Source organism: Hemitrygon akajei, chromosome 13 (genome assembly GCF_048418815.1).
Source record: "Hemitrygon akajei chromosome 13, sHemAka1.3, whole genome shotgun sequence".
Taxonomy (NCBI): Eukaryota; Metazoa; Chordata; class Chondrichthyes; order Myliobatiformes; family Dasyatidae; genus Hemitrygon; species Hemitrygon akajei.
The window spans coordinates 77,583,135-77,608,246 of record NC_133136.1 but is presented as its reverse complement, the minus strand read 5'-3'; the positions used below and the strand labels follow the sequence as shown (position 1 = coordinate 77,608,246).

The 25,112-nt window shown below is 41.6% G+C and overlaps 1 protein-coding gene across 6 annotated transcripts in view; it reads right to left on the bottom strand.

The window, feature by feature from the left end:
* The window catches only part of kcnip4a (potassium voltage-gated channel interacting protein 4a), a 1,148,311-nt gene that overhangs the window by 477,465 nt on the left and 645,734 nt on the right, over positions 1-25,112 (bottom strand). Inside the window, exon 1 of one of the 6 annotated variants that reach the window (XM_073064920.1) lies at positions 21,787-21,974. The exons of 4 other annotated variants lie outside the window; for them this stretch is intronic. Coding sequence is in view for 1 of the 2 variants with exons in the window: in XM_073064917.1 (XP_072921018.1) it covers positions 20,942-20,999 (58 nt within the window). In the remaining variant the exon portion in view is untranslated. Of the gene's footprint in view, positions 1-20,941; positions 21,190-21,786; positions 21,975-25,112 lie in introns of those variants that run through there. One more of the 6 variants, XM_073064917.1, reaches the window with a different exon arrangement.

Below are 25,112 nucleotides of genomic sequence, written 5' to 3'. Positions count from 1 at the left end.
TATATTGGAGAGCATTCTGAATGGTTCCATCACAACTTGGTATGGAGATTTCAATGCACAAAATTGCAGAAGTCTGCAGAGGATTGTAGTCTCAGGCAGTTTCATCAAAGGCACAAGCCTCCTTAACGTTGAGGACCTCTTCAAGAGGTGGTACATCATTAAAGACCTGACCATTTGAAACATGCCATATTCATGTCTCTTCATATTGCTATTATCAGGAAGGAGTTACAGCAGCCTGAGCATCACACTGAATGTTTGAAAAACAGTTTCCCCTTTGATATCAGATTTCTGAACAGTCCACGAACCCATGGACTCTGCCTCATATTTCATGTTTGCACTACGTTTATTTTTTAACTTATAGTAATTGTATGTCTTGTACTGTATGCAGCCAGAAAACATAAAATTTCAGATTCAGATTTATTTATCACATGTGCTTAGGAGGACTAATGGCACCTAACAGTGACTCCTTTGCTTGCATCTTCAGAAACAGCTCTATTTCCATCTTTAATATCTCTATTTTTCACTTTTGGGGTGTTTTTGAAGACCCTGACTTGCAGTTACACGCTGACTACAGTTCTTTGTGGGAATGGGATCCACTCTCATGGTTTCATGAATGGCTGTTATTTGGCACACCAAGGACTCCACCTAAGAGCATCGCATGCCTTCGGAGGACCGAAATTTTGTGGCTCTGGGGCCCGGGGGGGGGGTTGTGGTATCAGAGGTTGGTGACCGGGGCAGGAGATACATGTGTCATGGGAAATGGAAGATCTGTGTGCCTAGAGACCCGAGATCTTTGAGCACAGAGCTCGGGAATAGCAACGCAACAGACTTTTAGCATCATAAACCAGCAAGTTGCTTGTTATGTCTCCCCTCTTGCTGTGAAACAGAGACATCTCTTTCTCCCTTATTAGGGGGAGTGAGAGCCTATGATGTGTCAAATACCAGGTGAACTGGTAGTCCTTGGAGTACTGCAAGTCTGTGACTCTGCTGTTGCCTTGCTCATGCTCAAGTGCTCGTTGGCAGGTGCCGATGCTTTTTGTTTCCGGTGGGGAGGGGGGATTGTTGCTCGCTGCAGCTTGCGTGAGAAATGAAGGAAAGCTGGGGGGGGGTACTTTGGGGTTCTAACATTTAACTGTCATTCATTTTTTGGGGCACTCCTCTGTATTCGTGGATGGTTGCGAAGGAAAAAGCACTTCAGGATGTATATTGTATACACTTCTCTGACATTAAATTGTACCTTTGAAACCTTTGCATTGAAGCACACAGTGAAATGTGTCATTTGCGTTAAACGGGTTGTGCTGGGGACAGCCTGCCAGTATCGCCACTCTAACATAGGGTGCCCGCAGTGCTCAGCAGAACACAGAAAACAACAAAATAGATAATATCAAGCCACAGAACAACAACAGCAAAACAAGTGCTGTTCCTCCTTCCCTCCCTCCCACCCACCCACATACACAGTCCCCTAACGCCAGGCCATCTTCTTTGGCTTCCTGCCTCCAATGGACTTTTGGATTCACAGACACTAGGCTCTGACTGAGAATCACAGAGTCATAGAAACGTACAGCACAGAAATAGGCCCTTCAGCTATACAGTCCATGCCAAAACCATTTAAACTGCCTACTCCCATCAACCTGCACCATAGCCTTCCAAACCTCTACCATCTATCTGCCTATCCAAACTTTGCTTAAACATTGAAATCAAGCTCGCATGCCCCAGTTGCACGAGCACCTTGTTCCACATTCGCACAACCCTTTGAGTGAAGAAGTTCCCCTCGTGTTCAGCTTTCACCCTTAGCCAATGAACTCTGGTTGTCACCCTCCAAACCTCAGTGGAAATAGCCTGCTTTCAGTTACCCTATTTATACCCCTCAAAACTTTGTATAGCTCCATTAAATCTCCTCTCAATCTTCTACGTTCTAAAGAATAAAGTCCTAACCTATTCAAACTTCCCTTATAACTCAGGTCTTCCATACCCAGCACCATCCTTGTAAATTTTCTCTGAACTGTTTCAGCCTTATTTCCTCTTTCTGGTAGGTAGGTGACCAAAACTACACACATTACTCCAAATTAGGCCTCATTGACATCTTATACAACTTCAACATGACATCTCATCTCCCATACTCAATACTTTGATTTCTGAAGGCCAATGTAAAAAAGCATTCTTTGTGACCCTATCTACACCACTTTCAATGAGTTATAGACCTATGCTCCCAGATCCTTTTTTTCTGCTACACTCCTCAGTGCCCTACCATTCACTGTGTAAGACCTACCATGGTTGTTCCTACTGAAGAACACAATCTGCACTTGTTTGCATTAAATTCCATCTGTCATTTACATCCCATGTTTCCAGTTGATCAGGTCTGGATCACTACTAATGCATAATGGACAGTGGGAACCACTGGGAGAGGGATCTGTTCTGCAAGTCATTATAGCTTTCTTCACTGTCCACTACACCCCCTATCTGGAGTCAACTGCAAATTTGCTGATCCAGTTGACATCATTATCGTCCAGATCATTGATATAGATGACAAGCAATAACAGAACTAGCAATGATCCCTGTGATACTCCACTAGTCCACTTGGCATGATTAACTTATTATTATTTAATCCACTTGGCATGATTAACTTATTATTATTTAATTATTTATGGTTTTATTTGCTATATTTCTTCACTATTCTTGGTTGGTGCGGCTGTAACACAACCCAATTTCCCTCGGGATCAATAAAGTATGTCTGTCTGTCTGTCTGTAGTCCCAGGTCTCCAGTCAGAGAGCTAACTATCTACTGCTGCTCTCTGGCTTCTCCCACAAAGCCAATGTCTAATCCAATTTACTACCTCACTGTGAATGATAAGTGACTGAACCCTCTTGACCAGCTTCCCATGCAGGACTTTGTCAAACGCTTTGCTAATGTCCATGTAGATAATATCCACTACTTTGCCTTCATTCACTTTTTAGATAACTTCTTCAATAAATTCCATGATTAGTTAGACGTGACCTACTATGTACGAAGCCACGCTGACTACCCTTAATCAGTCCATGTCTATCCAATACTTACATATCCAGTCCCTTACAATACCTTCCAATAACTTTCCACAACTGATGTCAGAATCACTGGCCTATGATTTCCTGGTTTATGTTTAGAGCCTCTTTTAAATAGCGAACAACACTGGCTATCCTCTAATCCTCTGGTACCTTTCCTGCTGCTAAGGATGATTTAATGTTGAATTTCCCCATGGGGATGAATAAAGTATCTATCTATCTATCTATCTATCTATCTAATTATCTCTGAGAAGGCCCCAGCAATTCCCACACTTGCCTCCCATAGTATCTGAGGGAATGCCTTGTCAGACGCTGGGGATTTACTCACCGTGATTTTCCTCAGGACAGCAAACACCTCCTCCTCTGTAATCTGTAGAGGGTCCATGAAGTTTTTGCCACTTTGCCTCACTTCTATAGACTCTGTGCCTTCTTTTAGCCCTCTTGTTTTCTTTCTTAAGCATCTTCTTGCATTTCTTATATTCCATAAGCACCTCATTTGTTCCTACCTGCCTATACCTGTAGTGCACTTCCTTTTGTCTCTTAACCAAGACCTCAAAATCTTTTGAAAATCAAGGTTCCCTACACTTGTGAACCTGAATTGTGAACCGGTGGGACCGGTATAAACAGGATGGTCTGCACTTGGGCTGGACTGGAACCAATGTCCTAGGGGGAGCATTTGATACTGCTTTTCAGGAGGCTTTAAACTAATGTGGCAGGGGGATGGGAACAAGTGCAGAGAGACAGAGGGGTGTAAAATGAGGGTAGATGCAAAAAGTAGAAAGGTGAAAAGTAAAAGTGGCAGGCAGGCAAATCCAGGGCAAAAAACAAAAAGAGCCACTTTTCAACATAATTGTATAACGGCTAAGAGTGTTGTAAAAACAAGCCTGAAGGCTTTGTGTGTCAATGCGAGGAGCATTCGTAACAAGGTGGATGAATTGAATGTGCAGATAGTTATTAATGAATATGATATAGTTGGGATCACAAAGACATGGCTCCAGGGTGACCAAGGATGGGAGCTCAACATCCAGGGATATTCAATATTCAGGAGGGATAGACAGGAAAGAAAAGGAGGTGGGGTAGCATTGCTGGTTAGAGAGGAGATTAACGGAATAGAAAGGAAGGACATTAGCCTGGAGGATGTGGAATCGATATGGGTAGAGCTGCATAACACTAAGGGGCAGAAAACAATGGTGGGAGTTGAGTACAGGCCACCTAACAGTAGTAGTGAGGTTGGGGATGGCATTAAACAGGAAATTAGAAATGTGTGCAATAGTAGTTATAATGGGTGACTTCAATCTACATATAGATTGGGTGAACCAAATTGGTAAGGGTGCTGAGGAAGAGGATTTCTTGGAATGTATGCGGGATGGTTTTCTGAACCAACATGTCGAGGAACCAACTAGAGAGCAGGCCATTCTAAATTGGGTATTGAGCAATGAGGAAGGGTTAGTTAGCAATCTTATCGTGCGAGGCCCCTTGGGTAAGAGTGACCATAATATGGTGGAATTCTTCATTAAGATGGAGAGTGACATAGTTAATTCCGAAACAAAGGTTCTGAACTTAAAGAAGGGTAACTTTGAAGGTATGAGACGGGAATTAGCTAAGATAGACTGGCAAATGATACTTAAAGGGTTGACAGTGGATATGCAATGGCAAGCATTTAAAGATCGCACGGATGAACTACAACAATTGTTCACCCCAGTTTGGCAAAAGAATAAACCAGGGAAGGTAGTGCACCCCTGGCTGACAAGGGAAATTAGGGATAGTATCAAGTCCAAAGAAGAAACATATAAATTAGCAAAAAAAAGTGGCACACCTGAGGACTGGGAGAAATTCAGAGACCAGCAGAGGAGGACAAAGGGCTTAATTAGGAAAGGGAAAAAAGATTATAAGAGAAAGCTGGCAGGGAACATAAAAACTGACTGTAAAAGCTTTTATAGATATGTGAAAAGAAAAAGATTGGTCAAGACAAATGTAGGTCCTTTACAGTCAGAGACTGGTGAATTGATCATAGGGAACAAAGACATGGCAGACCAATTGAATAACTACTTTGGTTCTGTCTTCACTGAGGAGGACATAAATAATCTTCCGGAAATAGTAAGGGACCAAGGGTCTAGTGAGATGGAGGAACTGAGGGAAATACATGTTAGTAGGGAAGTAGTGTTAGGTAAATTGAAGGGATTAAAGGCAGATAAATCCCCAGGGCCAGATGGTCTGCATCCCAGAGTGCTTAAGGAAGTAGCCCAAGAAATAGTGGATGCATTAGTGATAATTTTTCAAAACTCCTTAGATTCTGAATTAGTTCCTGAGGATTGGAGGGTGGCTAATGTAACCCCACTTTTTAAAAAAGGAGGGAGAGAGAAACCGGGGGATTATAGACTGGTTAGTCTGACATCAGTGGTGGGGAAAATGCTGGAGTCGGTTATCAAAGATGTGATAACAGCACATTTAGAAAGAGGTGAAATCATCGGACAAAGTCAGCATGGTTTTGTGAAAGGAAAATCATGTCTGACGAATCTTATAGAATTTTTTGAAGATGTAACTAGTAGAGTGGATAGGGCAGAGCCAGTGGATGTGGTATATTTAGATTTTCAAAAGGCTTTTGACAAGGTCCCACACAGGAGATTAGTGTGCAAACTTAAAGCACATGGTATTGGGGGTATGGTACTGATGTGGATAGAGAATTGGTTGGCAGACAGGAAGCAAGGAGTGGGAGCAAACGGGACCTTTTCAGAATGGCAGGCAGTGACTAGTGGGGTACCGCAAGGCTCAGTGCTGGGACCCCAGTTGTTTACGATATATATTAATGATTTAGATGAGGGAATTAAATGCAGCATCTCCAAGTTTGCGGATGACACGAAGCTGGGCGGCGGTGTTAGCTGTGAGGAGGATGCTAAGAAGATGCAGGGTGACTTGGATAGGTTAGGTGAGTGGGCAAATTCTTGGCAGATGCAATTTAATGTGGATAAATGTGAGGTTATCCACTTTGGTTGCAAGAACAGGAAAACAGATTATTATCTGAACAGTGGCCGATTAGGAAAAGGGGAGATGCAACGAGACCTGGATGTCATTGTACACCAGTCATTGAAGGTGGGCATGCAGGTACAGCAGGCGGTGAAAAAGACAAATGGTATGTTGGCATTCATAGCAAAAGGATTTGAGTACAGGAGCAGGGATGTTCTACTGTAGTTGTACAAGGCCTTGGTGAGACCGCACCTAGAATATTGTGTGCAGTTTTGGTCCCCTAATCTGAGGAAAGACATTCTTGCCATAGAGGGAGTACAAAGAAGGTTCACCAGATTGATTCCTGGAATGGCAGGACTTTCATATGAAGAAAGACTGGATCGACTAGGCTTATACTCACTGGAATTTAGAAGATTGAGGGGGGATCTTATTGAAACATATAAAATTCTAAAGGGATTGGACAGGCTAGGTGCAGGGAGATTGTTTCCGATGTAAGTCCAGAACGAGGGGTCACAGTTTAAGGATAAAGGGAAAGCCTTTTAGGACCGAGATGAGGAAAAACTTCTTCACACAGAGAGTGGTGAATCTGTGGAATTCCCTGCCACAGGAAACAGTTGAGGCCGGTTCATTGGCTATATTTAAGAGGAAGTTAGATATGGCCCTTGTGGCTAAAGGGATCAGGGGGTATGGAGAGAAAGCAGGTACAGGGTTCTGAGTTGGATGATCAGCCATGATCATACTGAATGGCGGTGCAGGTTTGAAGGGCCAAATGGCCTGCTCCTGCACCTATTTTCTATGCTTCTATGAATCTGAGACTGATAAGTCATTCAAATTGCCAGGTAAATCTTCATGTTGCCCTATAGTACAATCCCAAAATAAAATGCTGCAGATGATGGAAATAATAACAGACACTACTTAGCTGGTCAAGCAATTCTGATGACTGGTTATCAATCTTCAATTTCATCTTTCTTTGTCCACAGATGGCACCTGATCTGCTGAGTATTCCTTTCATTTCTGCTATGGCTCTAATAAATCATGAAATTTATTGTACATAAATTCTTGGGAACTATAGAAAAGGTGAATGGTCACAGTCTTATTCCCAGAATAGAGGAATCTAAGCACGAGGGTTTTGACCTAAGGTGAGAGGGCAAAGATTTAAAAGGAATATAGAGGGACAATTTTTCACACAGGAGCATCTTGATCAGCAAGGATGATTTGGGCTGCTTTTGTGTTGTACTCTGTATCTTTATGATTCTGTGACTCTGAATTTTGTTTACTTAATTCAGTTACATATGAATAGCTCCAGAGTACTTCTGTCTCTACTATTTGGTAAAGAGCAATTACGTATAATTCAAGACTGCAACTCAGCTCACTGGCATTCTTGGTCAGTTCACAAAATTCATTTTCGTACTATTTCATGCTGTCTATTTTTTCACATTTAGGATTCTCAATGATATCCCCCGTGAATAGGTAGTTAATGTTGCTTCCAGCAAGATGGCAGAAAAGCAAGCAAATTCTGTGTGGGTTGATTCCCCTGCGTTCTCTGCTCTCCGGAGAAATAACTTTTCTCTGCTTGAAGCATTTATCACTGTCCTCAGCCAAGTGTGCTCTATTTTTTTTCACTATTATTTAAGATATTCCATGCTATGGTTAATATCACATCTTAATATTTTATGCACATTACCCAATTTATTAATTTGAACATATTAGCGAATAAGGTGCAATGAAAATTCACACATGAATAAACATTTACACCAGAGGTTAAGATGAGAAAGCTGTGTTCACCACCTGTGTTTGTCTTTGATGACGGCCGGGGGAGGAGAGGAGCTGAGAGAGGTGGGGTGAGAGAAGGAAGTGAAGGGAGTGAGGGAGGGAGGTGAGGGTGGAGGGGGGAGTGAAAGAGCGGATGTGAGAGTGGAGGGTGAGAGGGGATGTGAGAGTGGGGGGTGAGGGGATGAGAGAGTAGGGAGTGAGGGGATTGAGCAAGGGTATGTGAGAGTGGGGGGTGAGGGGATGAGAGAGTAGGGGGTGAGGGGATTGAGCAAGGGTATGTGAGTGTGGGGGGTGAGAAAGGGGATGTGAGTGAAGGGTGAGGGTGGGTGAGAGGGGTGAGAGAATGGGGTAAGAGTGGAGTTAAGAGAGTGGGTGTGGGGTGGTGAGGGTTGAGAGAGGGGATGAGAGTGGGGGTTGAGGGGGGTGTGAGGGTGGGGGTGAGAGAATGAGGGTAAGGGGTTGAGAGAGGGCATGTGAGTGTGGTGGGTGGGGGCTGAGAGATGGGATGTGAGAGTGGGAGGGGGTGATAGGGTGTGAGAGAGTGGGAATGAGAGGGGGATGTGAGAGTGGGGGCTGAGTGGATTGGGAGAGGCTGCGCGAGAGTGGGGGGTGAGAGGGATGAGAGAATTGGAGTGAGAGGGAGATATGAGAGTGGGGGTGAGAAAGGGGATGTGAGAGTGAAGGGTGAGGAGGGGTGAGAGAGTGGGAGTAAGAGGGGAGTTAAGAGAGTGGGTGTGGGGTGGTGAGGGTTGAGAGAGGGGATGAGAATGGGGGTTGAGAGGGGATGAGAGTTGGGGTGAAGGTGGAGGTGAGTGGTGGGTGAGAGAGAGGGTGAGGGGGTGAGAGAGGGGATGTAAGAGTAGGGGATAAAAAGGGGTGAAAGAAGGGATGTGAAATTGGGGTGAAAGAGGGAGTGAGAGAGGGGATGTGAGAGTGGGGGGTGGGGTTGTGGGGGATGAGGGGGGTGTGAGAGTTGGGGGTGAGGGTGGGGGTGAGAGAGTGATATGGTGAGGGGGTGAGAGAGTGATGGTGAGGGGTTGAGAGAGGGCATGTGAGTGTGGTGGGTGGGGGCTGAGAGATGGGATGTAAGAGTGGGAGGGGGTGATAGGGCATGAGAGAGTGGGGATGAGAGGGGGATGTGAGAGTGGGGGCTGTGGATTGGGAGAGGCTGCATGAGGGGGGTGAGAGGGATGAGAGAATTGGAGTGAGAGGGAGATGTGAGAGTGGGGGTGAGAAAGGGGATGTGAGAGTGAAGGGTGAGGAGGGGTGAGAGAGTGGGAGTAAGGGGAGTTAAGAGAGTGGGTGTGGGGTGGTGAGGGTTGAGAGAGGGATGAGAGTGGGGGTTGAGAGGGGATGAGAGTTGGGGTGAAGGCAGAGGTGAGTAGTGGGTGAGAGAGAGAGGGTGAGGGGGTAAGAGAGGGGATGGGAGAGTGGGGCTGGGGTTGTGGGGGATGAGAGGGGATGTGTGAGGTGTGGGTGAGGGTGGGGGTTGAAAAGTGGGTGAGAGAGGGGAGTAAGAGGGGGGATAAGAGGGGGTAAGAGAGGGGATGTGAAATTAGGGGGTGAGAGAGGATGTGAGAGTGGGGGGTGAGAGGGCTGAGAAGGGGTGAGAGGGGGTGAGGAAGGGGATGTGAAAGTGGGGGGAAGAGGGGATGAGAGGGGTTGTGAGAGTGCGGGGTGACAGATGGATGAGAGAAGGAATGTGAAAATGTGGGGTGAGGGGAGTCAGAGGGGGTTGTTACAGTGGGGTGAGGGGGCGAAAGTGGTAATGTGAGAGGTGCGGTGAGAGAGGGGGGTGAAGGGGGTGAGAGGTGGGAGATGGGGGGGAAGGGGGATGAGGGTGAGGGAGAAGGAGAGGAAATGAGAATGTAAGAAAGGAAATGAACCATTTCTAAGTGCTTGTCAGAGTTATATGAAAGGATTTGTTGAATCTACATAATGCAATGCTCCTAAACCACACCCTGCCTGACCTAGCACACTTGAATCCTGACAACATTCTCAAATTGACTGATTGCTGTGATCTACTCACCGATTTTCATAATTTTCTCTAGTCATATCTCAATGAACACTGTAACGGATGCATCATAATTGCACTATTTTGTAGTATGCTGTTGATAAATTCATTCCAGATGTAAATGGAACTGGCTCATTTCACCAGCTGCCCTTAAATACAGTCAAAATCAAATAATTGTTTTTTTCACAATGGTAAAGTAAATCCACAGATTTTAGTATTTTTGCAATTACGTTTTACCAATACTAAAGGCAGATTTCATTTTGTCAATATACCTGCAAACTACTGTATACAATATGTTAATAAATTAATATTGCACCAAAGTACTATACAAAGGAATTATTAAGCTATAATGTGTTGGCTAGTCACACAAGATACTTGGGTATATGCCAAAAGCATAACTGAAGATGAATGCTTTAATGGGTATATTGAAATTAAAATTAAAAAAGGAAGTGCTATATCTATCATAGGGTGGAAAATAGATGGTAAGATTGAGGTTTACAGGTCCTCAAGGGTGAAGGATTATGTCAAGCTATCCGATCAGTGTCAGACAATCTAGTGGGAGAGGGATGGAACAGAGAGCTGGAGAAGTTTTAGTGGGGTCCAAAAATAATGGCTTTGAACTATTTAATATTAAGTTTGATAATATATTCTCACCCTGTACTGCATAGATATGGCTAAGATCCTTGTCTGATTTTAGAGGTAATGGTAAAAAGTCAGGGAGGAAAAATATTATTGTTTTGGCCACATGTGAACGGATAAGCATACACTGTAACTCCTTCATCCAAATGATCTCCAAGAGACAATGGAGGTCAGTTGTATCAGAGGCTGGAGACAGTTCAGGAAGAACAAGGAAAGATAGATAATCTTCATAGTAGTCACACAGGATGACAACAATGACTGGATCTGAGCCTTTTCTCTATTGTGGCAAACTCCATAGAGATAGCACTGAAGGTCGGCATTGAACCATTGTCAATGGAAAAACTTGACCAGCTGTATCACTGCTCCACCCTAGTCTGGTGGAAGTCAAACAAGAAGATCTAGGTACGGTTGTCACGTTCAGGAAGCCACAAAATGTTTGTATTGGCACAAATTTGCTAGACATAAATGGCTAGGCTCTTAAACAGGCCTCACTTTAATTACTGCAAAAATTGCCATGAGGTATTGTGCTTCCAGAAACATTTCCCCAGTTGCTGCAGGAATCAACTTCCTCTTGCGATTGGGAGGACATTGGAAAGCCATTGACCATAAATCAACTTCCTCTTGCGATTGGGAGGACTTTGGAAAGCCATTGACTATAAATCAACTTCCTCTTGCGATTGGGAGGACATTGGAAAGCCATTGACCATAAATGGCAGCCCACTGAGATGCTGCTGAGGTGAAGGATGAATCTGCTTCCGTTAGCTTGGGAAGTACAATCCAGAGTCTGCTGTGCTAAGGGTGCCACAGTAGGACAGCAGTTAGCTCGCTGGTGTTACATCTCAGGGCACCAGATTACAGAGTATAATTCCGACACCATCTGTGAGGAGCTTATGCGTTTACCCCCATCACCCAGTGGGTTTCCTCCGGGTACTCTGGTTTCCACCCATAGAACTGGCTAGCAGGTTATTTGGTTATTGTAAGTTGTCCTGCGATGAGGCAAGTATTATGTAGGTGGGTAGCTGGACAGCACGACTCACTGGGCTGGAGAGTTTTGTTCCACACTGTATCTCTAAATAAATAAGATAATTAAATTAACCCATCCACTGACCAACAGGAGATTGAAACCTGGCAACACTGGCAGCACCAGGTGAGCAGCTGAAGATTCATGCAACACACACAAAATGCTGGAGGATCTCAGCAGTCCAGACAGAAAACATGGAAAAGAGTACAGTTGACATTTTGGGCCTCAGCCCAGAACATCGAATCTTTACTCTTTTCCACAGATGCTGCCTGACCTGCTGAGTTCCACCAGCACTTTGTGTGTTTTGCTTGGATTTACAGCCTCTGCAGATGTTCTCGTCTTCCTGCAGAAGATTCATCCCTGAGGTTCTGGGAAGAATGCAGCAGTTTTGGGGTAGGCTTCAAGTAGCATGGCTGCAGAAACCTTGAGTGAGTGAGTGACTAGCTGTTAAAGAATGGAAAAAAAAGGAGTTTTAAGGTTGTGGAGTCGAGCTGCAGAATTCAGAAAGGAAGCAGGAGGTGAAGGGGAGTCTAAGGAAGTGAGGAGTCTGGAGTGGAGGGTGAGAGAGAAGAGGATGTAGAATAATGTGTTAGCAAGCTCATATGTATTTGTGAGCATACATACATCTGTGCTTGAAGGATAAAAAGTGGCAAAGTGCAGAGGAAGTGTGCAAAAGGGGTGTCTGGACCAGCTGAGTGAAAAAGAGGGGGAAGGGGAAGAAAAGGTTGTTATTTATTCATGTATGTTTTGAGTCTTACGGGTTACTGTCAAGCTCTGTGTTACATATTGAACATAATGTGAGAGGGCATTCTGGGTGGATGACTGACAAGCAAAATAGACAGCTGCATGTGTGCTTCTCACCTCCCCTGCTCTCGTGAGTGTCATTCACGGCCACATGGCTTCCCAGCACCGTAAACGTAGTGATGAGGTGACAAGCCCTCACGTGATATTTCTGGTTTTGTTTCCATCAGTGACAAAAGTCTGTGTGCAATGCTGGCAGTGTATCCTGGATAATGTAGGTGAGTGAAACGAAGACAGTGCGCGCGAGGAAGCTTGGTGAGTGAAGAGTCCGAGGAGAGAGAATGGGACAGTTAAATAAAACAAATAAGTGAGGGAGAGAGACAGATAGGACCAGTGATCATTTATGAAACATGATTGAGGTTGAAAATGGCAACATTATTTAGAAGTACGGGGCTGTATGACGAAACAACAAAGCAAAAGAGCAATGGAGTTCATTTTCTGAAAGATTTAAATATTATGCACCGACAAATCAAATTTCAGATGATATTTGTGTTCCAACTTTATTGGCTGTGATGAATGCAAAAACATTTAACTTATTACATGGACTACTGCAACCCGCTAAGCCTGGCGATAGCCTTATGAGGACATAGTTGAAGTCTAAAAGGAACCCTATTCACCTAAACCTTTGACTGTTTTTGAGAGATTAGATTAGATTTCATAAAGGGAATCAGAAGGAAGGTGAGTATTTCACAGTTTGGGGTGGTGCTGGACATTCAGTAAAAGAATGTTGAGGATTGAATATAAAGTTGAATATGAGGATTTAGACTGCTGAAGCTGTGGCAAAAGGGGTCATTCTGAAAGCTCATGTAAAGAGACGCTGTCAACCAAAAACATTGTAATCAAGAAAAATTACTTTTGGAAAAACAAAAAGAAACATGTGGACGAGCTGGAGCATATTGAGGATGGACTGAGTGACTCTCACTGTGGTTGAGAAGCCTTGTGTTTTGTATTCATTTCAGGACACAAAGGACACAATTGGATGAAACCGCGGTTGGATAGGGCCTCAGTAGGATACAGGTGGAGGTGGGTGCTACATTATCACTGGTCAGAGACAAAGAGATATTGCAACGTCTCACCCCCAGAAGGGGCAAGATTGACTTTAAAGATTTAGACTGGTGAGGTGGTAGCAGTGAAGGGAGTAGTGCACGTGGTAGTGGAGATTAATGAAACCTCCGCTGTACATCGTTAAAGGCAGTTATCCTGCGCTTTTGTGCCACACATGATAGGATTAGCTCAAACTCAACTAGCATGACGTGCACTTGATTGGTGGGGGCACTGGTCTGAAAAATGTATTGAGGAAACATGCAGAAATATTCAATGGAGAAATGGGCACTATGAAAGGAATCACTGTGAAGCCCAGGTTCTTTCTGGAGCAGCGGAGGTGGCTGCTGAGCCTCGTTATGGCAGGGATAAAAAAGAATGGATTAAAGGAAAGAACGATTAAATGATATAATAAAAATGTGTGGCATAAAGAAACCATATAGATATTCCAAGAAAAAACTGCTAGAAATCAGAGAATCCCCATATGCAAAACAGAGACCAGCATGTCTTTTGGAAAAATGTGACTGTAAAGGCATTTGGAAACCTGAAAGATGGCATGCATCCTTGTGTCTCAGTTCTGGCAGCAGTTTACCACTGTACCTTCTAGGTCCAAAGTCCAAAATGAATTTATTATCAAAGTACATATATGTTAACATATATAACCCTTGTGGGTATACTCAATAAATCCAGAATAGAATATTAACCATACTAGAATCAGTGAAAGAATGCATCAGCTGGGTATTCAACCAGTGTGCAAAAAAACAACAAACTGTGCAAATACAAAATAAATAATAATAATAATAAAACGATAAATATTGAGAACATGAGATAAAGAATTTCAGTGATGGAGCAAGTAAAGTTGAATGAAGTTATCCCCTTTGATTCAAGAGCTTGGTGTTTGAGGGGTCATAGCTGGTCCTGAACCTGCTGGTGTGAGTCCTGAAGCTCCTGTATTTTCTTCCTGGTGGCAACAGTGCGAAGAGAGCATGACCTGGGTGGTGGGGGTCCTGATGATGGATGCTGCTTTCCTGTGACAGTGCTCTGTGTAGATGTGCTCAGTGGTGTGGAGGGCTTTACCTGTGATGGAACTAAGGACTATGCTTCAGATCTGGAGTGAGCAGATCTCAAGCAAACAATTGCAGATCCACGACAGGGAATAAAGGAAGAAGATCTTGATGTTGTAGTCAGTCCTCAGTACCGAAGCTTTGGTGGTAGCTGTCGTATAACCAATACATCCCACAGTCAATGATATGGAAGCCAATTGGAAAATAGAGTGCAAATATTTGTGGATTCAGTCGACAATGGGGAATTGGAAGAATTTTTTTGCTGTTGATTGAATTTGATGATCACTCTATTGATTAATTCAGCAGCTAATGTGTGTATGGGAAAGGGGAGAGACATGTTATGTATTCACGTGTACTTTGACACTTACAGTTTGCTATCAAGCTTCCACTGGTGTTATGTACTGAATATATTGTGAGAGGGCATTCTGGGTGGAAGACTTACAAGTAAAATAGGCAGCAGCATGTTGTTCCTCATCTTTCCGTGTCTTGTGTGTGTTATTCATGGCCAGCAGGCTTCCCAGTACCACAAACATAACATAGGTGGGACAGGAAGTCTGAGTGGGTGTGGAAGAAGTTACAGGTCTGTGGGACGCAAAGGAGGAAATACAGGAATAGAGAGAATCAACGATGGGAGAGAAGTCAAGGAAAAGGTGGATGGGGAGAGCACTAAGGCCAACATTGACACGTGAGTCTGTGCCTAAGTCTAGTGTGTGTGTGTGTGTGTGTGTGTGTGTGCGTGCGTACGCTCACATTGACAAGTCCAGACATTTATAAGTATGTTAACATAAACACACAAGACTCTGAAGATTCTGGACTCTCCACTTTCAGCAAGGATCTCCCCTTCTATGATTTCCTTGTCCGTTTGTCCCTCCCCACTAATCTCCCTCCTGACATATATCTCTGTAAGTGACAGAAATGCTACACGTGCCCATTCACATCCTCCCTCACGTCCATTCAGGGCAGCATACAGTCTTTCCAGGTGAGGCAACACTTCACCTGCGAATCATCACTTCCCAGTGACTATTTTAATTCCTGTCCTCATTCCCATGTTGATCCATGGCCTCCTCTGCTGCCATGGTGAGACCACTCTCAGGGTTGTCTCATAATCCGTCCAACCCGATGACATGAACACCAATTCCTCCTTCTGGCAACCCATCATTTTGCTCTTTCTTTCTTTTTTTCCCCTCTCCTTCCCTCTTCTTCTATTCATCACTCTGGCCTCCTGTCTCTTCTCCTCACCTTCCTATCACCTCCCTCTGGTGCCTCTCCTTCACTTTCTCCCCATGGTCCACTCTCTACTCCTATCAGATTTTTTTTCATCCCCAGCCCTTTACCTTTCCTACCCACCTGGCTCCTCTGATCACCTTCCAGCTAACCCTCCTTCCCCTTTTCCCATCTTTTTTTTATTTTGGCATCTTCCTCCTTCCTTTCCAGTCTTGAAGAAGCATTTTAAAACATTAGCTGTTTACTCATTTCCACAGATGCTGCCTGACCTGCTGAGTTCGTCCAGCATTTTGTGTTCGTTACTAAGTCTGTCAACATTCATTCAGCTGAGCTTCCAGTCATCTAGAATCACTGTGCCACATGACCACGATTTCATTCAGTTAAACTTGTGCGGTATCTGTGTGAAAAGGCTAGCCCAGGTTAAAAGGGGTCACCCATAACCTCTACTGCTCGATATGAAGTTTGGAACTTCAGGCAAATCTAATAGCAGAACAGCTGAATATCATTCACAATACCAGCTCAAGAAATTGGATATTTTGGTATTGACACAGCCAAACTTCTTGTGACAGAGTTAGAAGAGATGGACAGTCAAAGACAAAGAAAGTGAATATACCTTCTTCTGGAAGGGTGAACTAGAGGACTGTACTGTCTCCATGGGGTGGGCCTTATTGTCAAGAATAAGTGGGCCTGGTATCTCTGTGACTGCTCTATGGGATAAGTTAATATCGCTTGGTCCTTAGCCTGACTGTAGCATGAAACTAGCACTGTGTAGTTATCAATTCCTCTTTCTCAACCCTGGAGTCACAGTTCTACCCAAGGAAAATTTTTACTCTGATTTTAAGAAAGGTCTTGCCTACATCCCATTGGGAAATAAAGTGAACCTCTTGGGTAACTTCAATGCAAAGTTGGAAAGGACACAAACTTCTGGAGAGATGTAATCAAGAATGGAATGGGGGAAGTTAATCACAGTAGAATTCTCCTGTCAAAATGCATGGAGTACATTCTTGTCCTAATCCGTTCTGTTGGAGGAAGTTGTCATGTGAGCAAGACCACAGGGACAGATATTGATAACTGCTGGACTGAACCCCACTCAATCTGTTCTCAACTTCCACCAGACTGGCAAAAAACAATGGTAGAAACAGGATTGTTGCCACAAGAACATTGATGTTGAAGGTCTTAAAGACTCATAATCACTATCTGTGAAAACTCTTGACTGTTCTTGGAATGACCAAGAGGTCCAGAAGTTAACCATGCACAAACACAAGGCATTCTTGGCTTGGAAACTTCTCCATGCATCAGCTGAAGAGAGTTCTACAGGCACATTATGACTGAGGTCTCACAAAAAGCCTGTTACCTAAAGAAAAAATGGTGTATGGAAGAGCCCTAGAGATCCAGAAACTCACTGAAGCATGAAAATTCTCCAGTGCTCTTACAGCCACCTATAACGTAAACAGCCAAGGGCACTTCCCAGCGAGGGACAAAAACGAAGGAGGGACAGGGACAAAGAGAGACAGTCAAGGTCCACTATGAGGAACATTTCAAAGAACAAGAAACAGAAAATGCAGGAAAACTCAAAAATCTGTTCAAAAATGGCAATGTTCTACTCAGCAGTGTCTGACTCTATCCCAAAGAAAGCTATCAAATCCATCTCCTCCACTATCCAAGACTGACAGGAAGTTGTTGAAGTCATCTATCAACCGATAAACATCAGGGCTTGTGAGAAGATAGCATCCCCGTTAAAGTTCCAAAATTTCTAATAAGACTCTTCAGTCACAAACTCACAATCTTCTCCTATCACATTTGGGACAGGAGCATATGCTGTGAATTTCAGAATGTGATAATCATAGATATCCTGAAGCAGACAAAGGCAAATGCAATAACTAATGCAAAGAGTGTAGTTCAGTAGACAAAGACAGATTATAGACAATTTCCTAAGCACAACCTGAACTTGTGCATGGGATTATCTCTCACAAATTTGTCTTTTGAGGAGATAACGGTGAGGACTGATGAGGGCAGTGTGATGGATGTTGTCTATATGGACTTAGCAAGGCCTTTGACAAGGTCCTGCATAATAGTCTAGCCTGGAATGTTAGATTGCATGGCATCCAGGGAAAGCTTGGAAACTGAATACAAGATGGGATAATAGGAAAAAGACAGTGTGATGGTGGAATTTCGTTTTTCAAACTGGAGCCCTGTGAGAGGTATGTGCCACAGGGATCGGCGCTGGACCCATTGTTGCCGATCTTTTATATAAACAGATTGGATGAGAATGTTCAAGGCATGGTTAGTAAGTTTGCAGATGGCACTAAATAGAGAATACCACAGATAGTGAAGATGGCTATGAAAAATCACAGGGGAAGGTTGATCAGCAAGAAAAGTGCCAATGGTATTCAATTCAGATAAGTGCAAGGTGTTGCATTTTGGGAAGTTAAACTAGGGTCGATCTTTCACAATCTATGGTTGGGCCTCAGGGAGTGTTGTAGAACAGAGGGATTTAGAATACAAGCGCACAATTCCCTGAAAATGATCTCACAAATGAGCAGGTGGTGAAGAAGGTTTTTGGCATTGGGCAAGGCATGGATGATAGGAATTGTGACATTATGTTGCAGTCATGCAAGACATTGGTGAGGCTACACTTCGAGTACTGTGTAGGGTTTTAACTACCCTATTATTGAAAAAAAACATCATTAGACTGGAAAGAGTGCAATTATTCTTTGGACCAATGGAGACTGAAAGTTTTAATGTTAGAGGGGAAAGATTTTAAAGAGGCCTGAATGGTAACTTCTGCAGACAGAGGGTGGTGGTGGTACGTATATGGAACAAACTGCCAGAGACAGTGTTTGTAGCTGGTACAAAGATATTTAAAAGATATTTGGACAAGTACGAATAGGATGGGTTTAGAGGGAAATGGGTCAAATGTGGGCAAAGGACTAGTTTAGATAGGTATCAGAACAGAGAAGATGAGCTAAAGGTCCTCTTTTTGTGCCCTATAACTTGAAGGCAATGTGAATGTCAATAATTCAATCAGCTCCCCACCATCTCCTCCAAGGGGCCAACAAGCTGGTCCCAAAGTTGCAGTATAGATTCTACCCATCTGGAGCAGGGGTTCCAGCCTTTTTTATGCCAATGAGCCTCACCATTAATCAAGGATCTCACGTTGGGAACCCCCTGATCTAGAGGCACAGTGAATGTAATCCTCACCATGCTGCAATTTCAGGAGCAGCATTGACCTCTATACCTGGTCTTTTTTACCTCACAAAAGCTGTTGATATGAAAGTATCCATGGAGTATGCTGCTCCCGTTTGGCTGGTTGGGAAATTCATCCTTTCCAACATTATGTCACCTTAACCTACATTTTAATCTTGCTGTGAAGCAAGACTGTGTCAATACTCCAACACTTTTCCACTCTTTCTTAGTGCAGCCCAAAGAGTACCGCACCACCAGAACAAATGACAAATTGTTCAATGTATATTGCCTCCACTCCAGAACCAAGGTCTCCACGTCTTTAATCGTAAGTTACAGGGTGCAGATAGCATTTCTATATGTTATTGTTAGGAGACCAACCCAAACTTATCTTCACTTCGTTCACTGAAGCAGATGAGAGATTGGGCCTGCATTACTTATCTCTGTTCCCTTGCTATACAGCATGGTTCCCAATTGTAAAGGTTTGTGGGAGACCCTAGAAATTACAAGCTGCTTCTCACCAGCACATCCTCCCCATAAGAAGAAAAGCAGTTTTGAATATTACAACCTCAGTCTTAGCATATAGGTCATGGTCTACTGGTTTACTGAGATCCGTACTCTACTGTACACTCAATGCACTGGGAATCGATCACTAAAAGAGTCGCAGCAAAATTCTCCAGGATAATTGATCCAACATCAGCATCTTCTCCCAGGCTGACATCACCCGCACAAAGGCTTAGTTACTTTTGATGGACGAGCCACGTTGTTTGCAAACCTCAAGTAGCATTCCCGCAACTGACACTATGAACTCTGCTGCAGCAAAAGGTTACCTGGAGGGAGGAGAATACATTTCAAGGATGTTCTCAAAGCTTCCTTGAAAATGTGTACAATCTCTAATGACTCCTGGAATTTATTAATCATATTAAGGAAACTTATGCATGCATGCATGTGCATATTATGCATCTGTTTAAAGAACCTCTCCAAAAGGATTTGAATTTAAATTCTTAAGTAATTGTTGAATCACTTCAGTAGAAGCACACAGAAGCAAGCGTAAATGGTGGAAGAAACACAGTAGCTCCTCGAGCTAATGATTAATCAAATTAATGATTATTTTAATCATTCTTGGTTAAAAAAGAGAATGAAAAGATAAAAAGTATAAAAAGTTTCATCTTTTGACATGTTTGCCTTTTTAAAAAAAATTTCTTGCAGCCTACGATGTATCGAGTGATTTAAGGTCTCCCTTGAACAATAGGACCTACCAAAAAAATCATTAGGAATTTAATATCTAATTTAGTACCAGTGACAACTTCAAGCCTTTGGGCATATGGGATGCCTGCTCTGTTTGACAAAAAGACCAAATTAGTTTGAGCCAATCAATACTATGTAGAAAACTGGTGTTGTTCTGGCATAAAAAGATGAAAGAAAAATGGAAGGTCTACTGTATTTCCTCAGGTTTCGTCTATGTGCTCTGTAAGTAAGTGCAAGGGTTCTTCTATTTGCCATTTTTGTAGCATCATTTTAGCAACGTCTTTTGAATTTGAGCAAGACTTCATCAGAATCCAGCCATGGATATAACCATCACTGTGGAATTGTGCAGAGCATTCCTATGAACATACTGTAAGTTTTCATCAGTTTGCCTGAACATTGATTACACCTCCATAATTTTTCAGTTTGGAGTAAAACAATTCACATGAATTTTAATGAAAATATAAACAAAACCTGGACTCTATCAAATATTCCATTAACTTAACTGATCTACTAATTATATACACTTTGATTTTGACCCCGATCCCTTCGCTTGGAGTAGAATATATTTAAAGCAATCACATTAACAGAGTCACACAAATGGATGACTTTTGAAGCAGAGCAAACATTAAAAAATGAATTGCCAACATGACTGCAGAATACTGGTGAGCCACGGTACAGATTATTATATACTAATCTTTCAACACAGTTACTGCAAATGATCAAACACAAACATTCCATATTTGAAAAAGTTACAGAATAGTTTGCTACATTAAGATTATAAATCAGTATTAAATGATGTATTTATTTTAACAACTTATTTAAGGATCAGGAGGTTAGGGATTCCTTTACACTTGCCAAGAGGTGAAAATGCTGCTCTGTGAAAGTTTACTAACATAAATAAATTCATAAAAAACACATAACTTTGCCTACCTTTACGACGATTCCTTTCTTTCGTCTGGATTGATAAAGTACCCATCAGAGCCCCCATCTTCGGTATTATTTAATCAGAAAAATTGCAACCAGTGCTCTCCACAGACACGGAGAGTGTGGCTAATGTTTATGTCTTGCTTGTGATACAGTGAATAAAAAAAAATCAAAGCACAGTTTGAAAGCAGAGATAAAGGTTCATATAGAGCTAGAAGATTTCTTTTGTCAACACTCTGCGGGGTACTTGCTGTGATGTTATTATTCTACTGCTCAGTGGAATTTTAATTTTGACATGTTCATTCACAGCTAAAGACATGTTTGAGTGGGAGCCGTGTCACTGAAATATTTCAGCTTAGTGCCATTGTAACGGAGCACTTTGATTAATTGTACCAACTGTATCTGCAGTAACTTGTCATACAGCAAGTCACTATTGCTTCAGAGGAACATCTACTGGAACTTTTCTTGGCGATATGGTGCTCAGTTATGAAATATATGTGAGTTTATATTGTTTTTTTCATATTTTCATGTAAATAGTATGTACTGATACTCTATTATACAGGAATGATCTATAATGAAGAGTCAGCTGTTCTAAGATATTATTTGCTTGAATGTTATTCAAATTAATGATAAAAAGACAAGGTTAATTAATAATGGGAATTATTTAATACAAATGATCTTAACTCCATCTGAATGTAGAGCAGAAGAGGTGACAGAATTGTTTAAAAAATACACTCACCTTCCTGAACATTAAATTATTTTGAATTATTTTGCTTCATATACATGACATTTACCGTAGAATAAATATGAATACAAGAGTCTAATATACAAATTTCAATAAATCCATTTACCTGCAGCCTTGGATAAAGGATCAGATAAACTGTTGAGGCAGCTTATAAGGTTGCATTTCAGTCGAGGGTTCAGAGAGATAAGCAAATAATTCTGGAGTTTATTTCATGTTTTTGCCTTATTTTGCTTTGCAATCTTTGCTAAACATCCTCACACAAAATCTATTGAATTATATGACTAAACAACAGATAAAAAAGCGCTGATTCAGGTCATGAGAAGGGTAGAACCACGAGTGAAAAATAAGAGTCACATGGTTCATGAACGAGCATAATCTGCCAGTATTAACAGTGTGTTACTAGGTTACTACAGTGCATTGTGCACCTTACAATGGTTTTCTGATTCTAATTCTAAATGAACAGGATAAGTTCTTTGTAGTGTCTAACTGGACAGGCTAAAAATATCCAGGATACATTGGGAGAGTAAGTTACCACAGAATGGAAGTACATCAACAAAAATTGCAATCTCTTTTCTATGAATGAAAAGAATTAAGGTGATCACAGCTGAAGAAATAACAGAAATTAATTTGAAAGTCACTGGAAGTAGGTCTACTCTACTAGCTCTGTTACCACAGCAACACATAACTGTACTAACAATAAAGATGTAATAATATTTAGGATATAAGTGTGCCTGTGTTGAGATGCAGTAGAAGGACATTATGTGAGAACAGAAATATAGAACAGAGATGTTTTAGAAAGGGAAATCAATATACAGGATAAAGGAACATTTGTGCACACAAAAGTTGCTACCATTTTTGAATCACACAAAATGAATGAAGACTATTACCATGTTCAGGTAATCAAACATTGGAAGGCGTATGCACAAATATACTTCAATATTAAGTCCCTTTGGTCTGGCAAAAGTCCACTGTCAAAATGTGATGAACTTCATCTGCTGCTGACGGGGTTTAAAGTGAACTTGATCAAAGTGGAGTGGGATATTTACAGCACAGAACATAAGTCATTCTTTTCGCATCCTCTGTCTTGGAAACATTTTCATACTTTGCTGTAAGTGTGAGCTGCTAATGGATTAACCAATGCAACAAGGAGAGCATAAACTGTGGGGCTAACAATGTATCTCTTTAAATAATGAAAGGATTGTGAAAGAAAATATGAGCCATGTAGGAGGTTGAATAAGTGGGGTGAGTAAAATGAGGGATAAAGGAGAAAGAAAGATAAGGATTGATTACAAAAGAACATATAGAATGGAAATGTGATAATACGTTATATTTGAATTTTGCTGTGATAATTGTCTACCTGAAGAATCCGCAGGAGTTTTTCCAGTTAGAAAGGTTTCTCTGAACTAATCTCAATATTAGAACAATATCCAAATTTTACATATTCTGTTAATTCTTTAGTTTTATTTTCTGAGGTGATTTACGGGAAATAATCTGGAAATCTAGTTGGTCCATGGCCAGGTGACTCAGTTGTAATACGTTGTAATTGTCTGAGTTGTCTGTGAAGATTTCATGTTACATTTAATTTTAAAAGGAAATCATAAATTTATTGCTGATAGGTTAGTGATCGTCTATGAGCTGTGCTGTTTGGAGTATCGCCAGAATTATCAAGGAAAATCACATGTGCCAAACATTTCGGGGGTTTAGAAACTCTTCTTTCTGTAAAATACCCTGGTGATGTTGTATAGTGGATCGTGGTTACAACTCTTAAAGAGCAAAAACTAACTGTGAAAAAAGTCTATATTTCCTTTGATTATTTGGGACACAATGCTGTTTAATTGGGGCAGGAGACTGTTGCCAATTAGTTTCTAACTAGCATCAGACATGTGCACTTATTCGACACTACACCATGCTTAGAGTAAACAGATTTTCAATAGCATAAGATGCGTATGCTTGGGTTCAAAAAGCAATGATTTTTTTCCCTAATAGTTCATGAGAAATAAGCAGTAATACAATTCAGAACTGTTCTGCTCACTATGGCTTCAAGCATTCAGGATTGAAAAAGCCAGAAAAAGCTGGGAGTGAAAGTGAAGTTATTTCACTACTTCAACAAATTAGGAATTATGAAGAATTTGAAGGTATCAACAATAATCTTGAATGTTTAAATGGAACTGAATGTTTGTAGGATGCAGTTGGCAGCATTGTATAAAGGCAGCCCATAATCTACACTGGGTGTCTGTGCGGATTTTGTTCATATACAGTTAATCAAAAGAATGCAGCAGCATATATTACATAAATTCTTCTCTTTATACACTGTATAAATTCTTCCATTGATAACCAATACGCAATTTGACAGTACTATTGTAGCATTGATAGTGTTCTAATTTGTTCTGCATTTAATTTACTTTGTAAATACATAGTTTGTTGTTCAGTTAAATTGCAGTTTGTCTTTTTTAAATACCTTTTAAACTATTTACATGGGACTTTTGGCTAACTGGTGCAGCCACTTAATTGGGCCAGAATGTATTGGTCGCAATGTGTCCCAATTAACTAAAATCCACTTCAATATATTATGTATATAATTATGCTATACTTAGATATAATAGGAAAATATACATAGCACTGAAAGTATGAGGATACATATGAGGATTATAACTTTCAAAATATGATTATTTTACTTTGGTTTATTTATTTAACTCATGCCATGGATTTTGCTTGGGATTTATGGGCAATTTTTTTACAATGGAAGTAGAGAGCCAGTAATTTCAGTGATCGCCAGTGATTGACAATGATTTCAGAATGACTAAGGGTGAGAAGCCATTTGTGTTGAACTCTGTAAATCTTCATGGAAATTCTACCGATCTGCATCCTCAGAGGACTATTATTTCTCTATTTGACATTACAAACAATCCACATTGGTAACACTGTTAACCATTTTTCTTCTGGGAAAACCTGGTCCACTATTGCTTTAAATTAGGTTATATATATGACCTGAATTAATTATAGTTTATTCAGGGCAGTGGTAATATTTATGGACCAATGATGATTTAGTCACGCTGTCTATTGCTTACAGCCACTCAAAAGTTAGCAATTATCATTGAGGGGATAGGTATACACAACACTGAAACAAAATATTTGAGTCCATCTTTGTCAGAATTTAATCTCTGTGCAAACATATGACAATTACTTCTCAAGCCCATGACCCTTCTATTCACTTTCTCTCTCTTATCCTGACATTACTGTTCAGATCCACATATTTTCAACTGCTTCTGTGATTATATTTCACTTCTCATCATTTCTAACCCTTTGCATTTAACCTGGTACTGTTCTGGAGCCTTTAACTACTGGATATAGCTTGCTGCTATTGACCTTGTCTAACACAGACTAGGGAATTGTTCCTGATCTATCAACAGATAAAGTTAGATCCAATGCCCT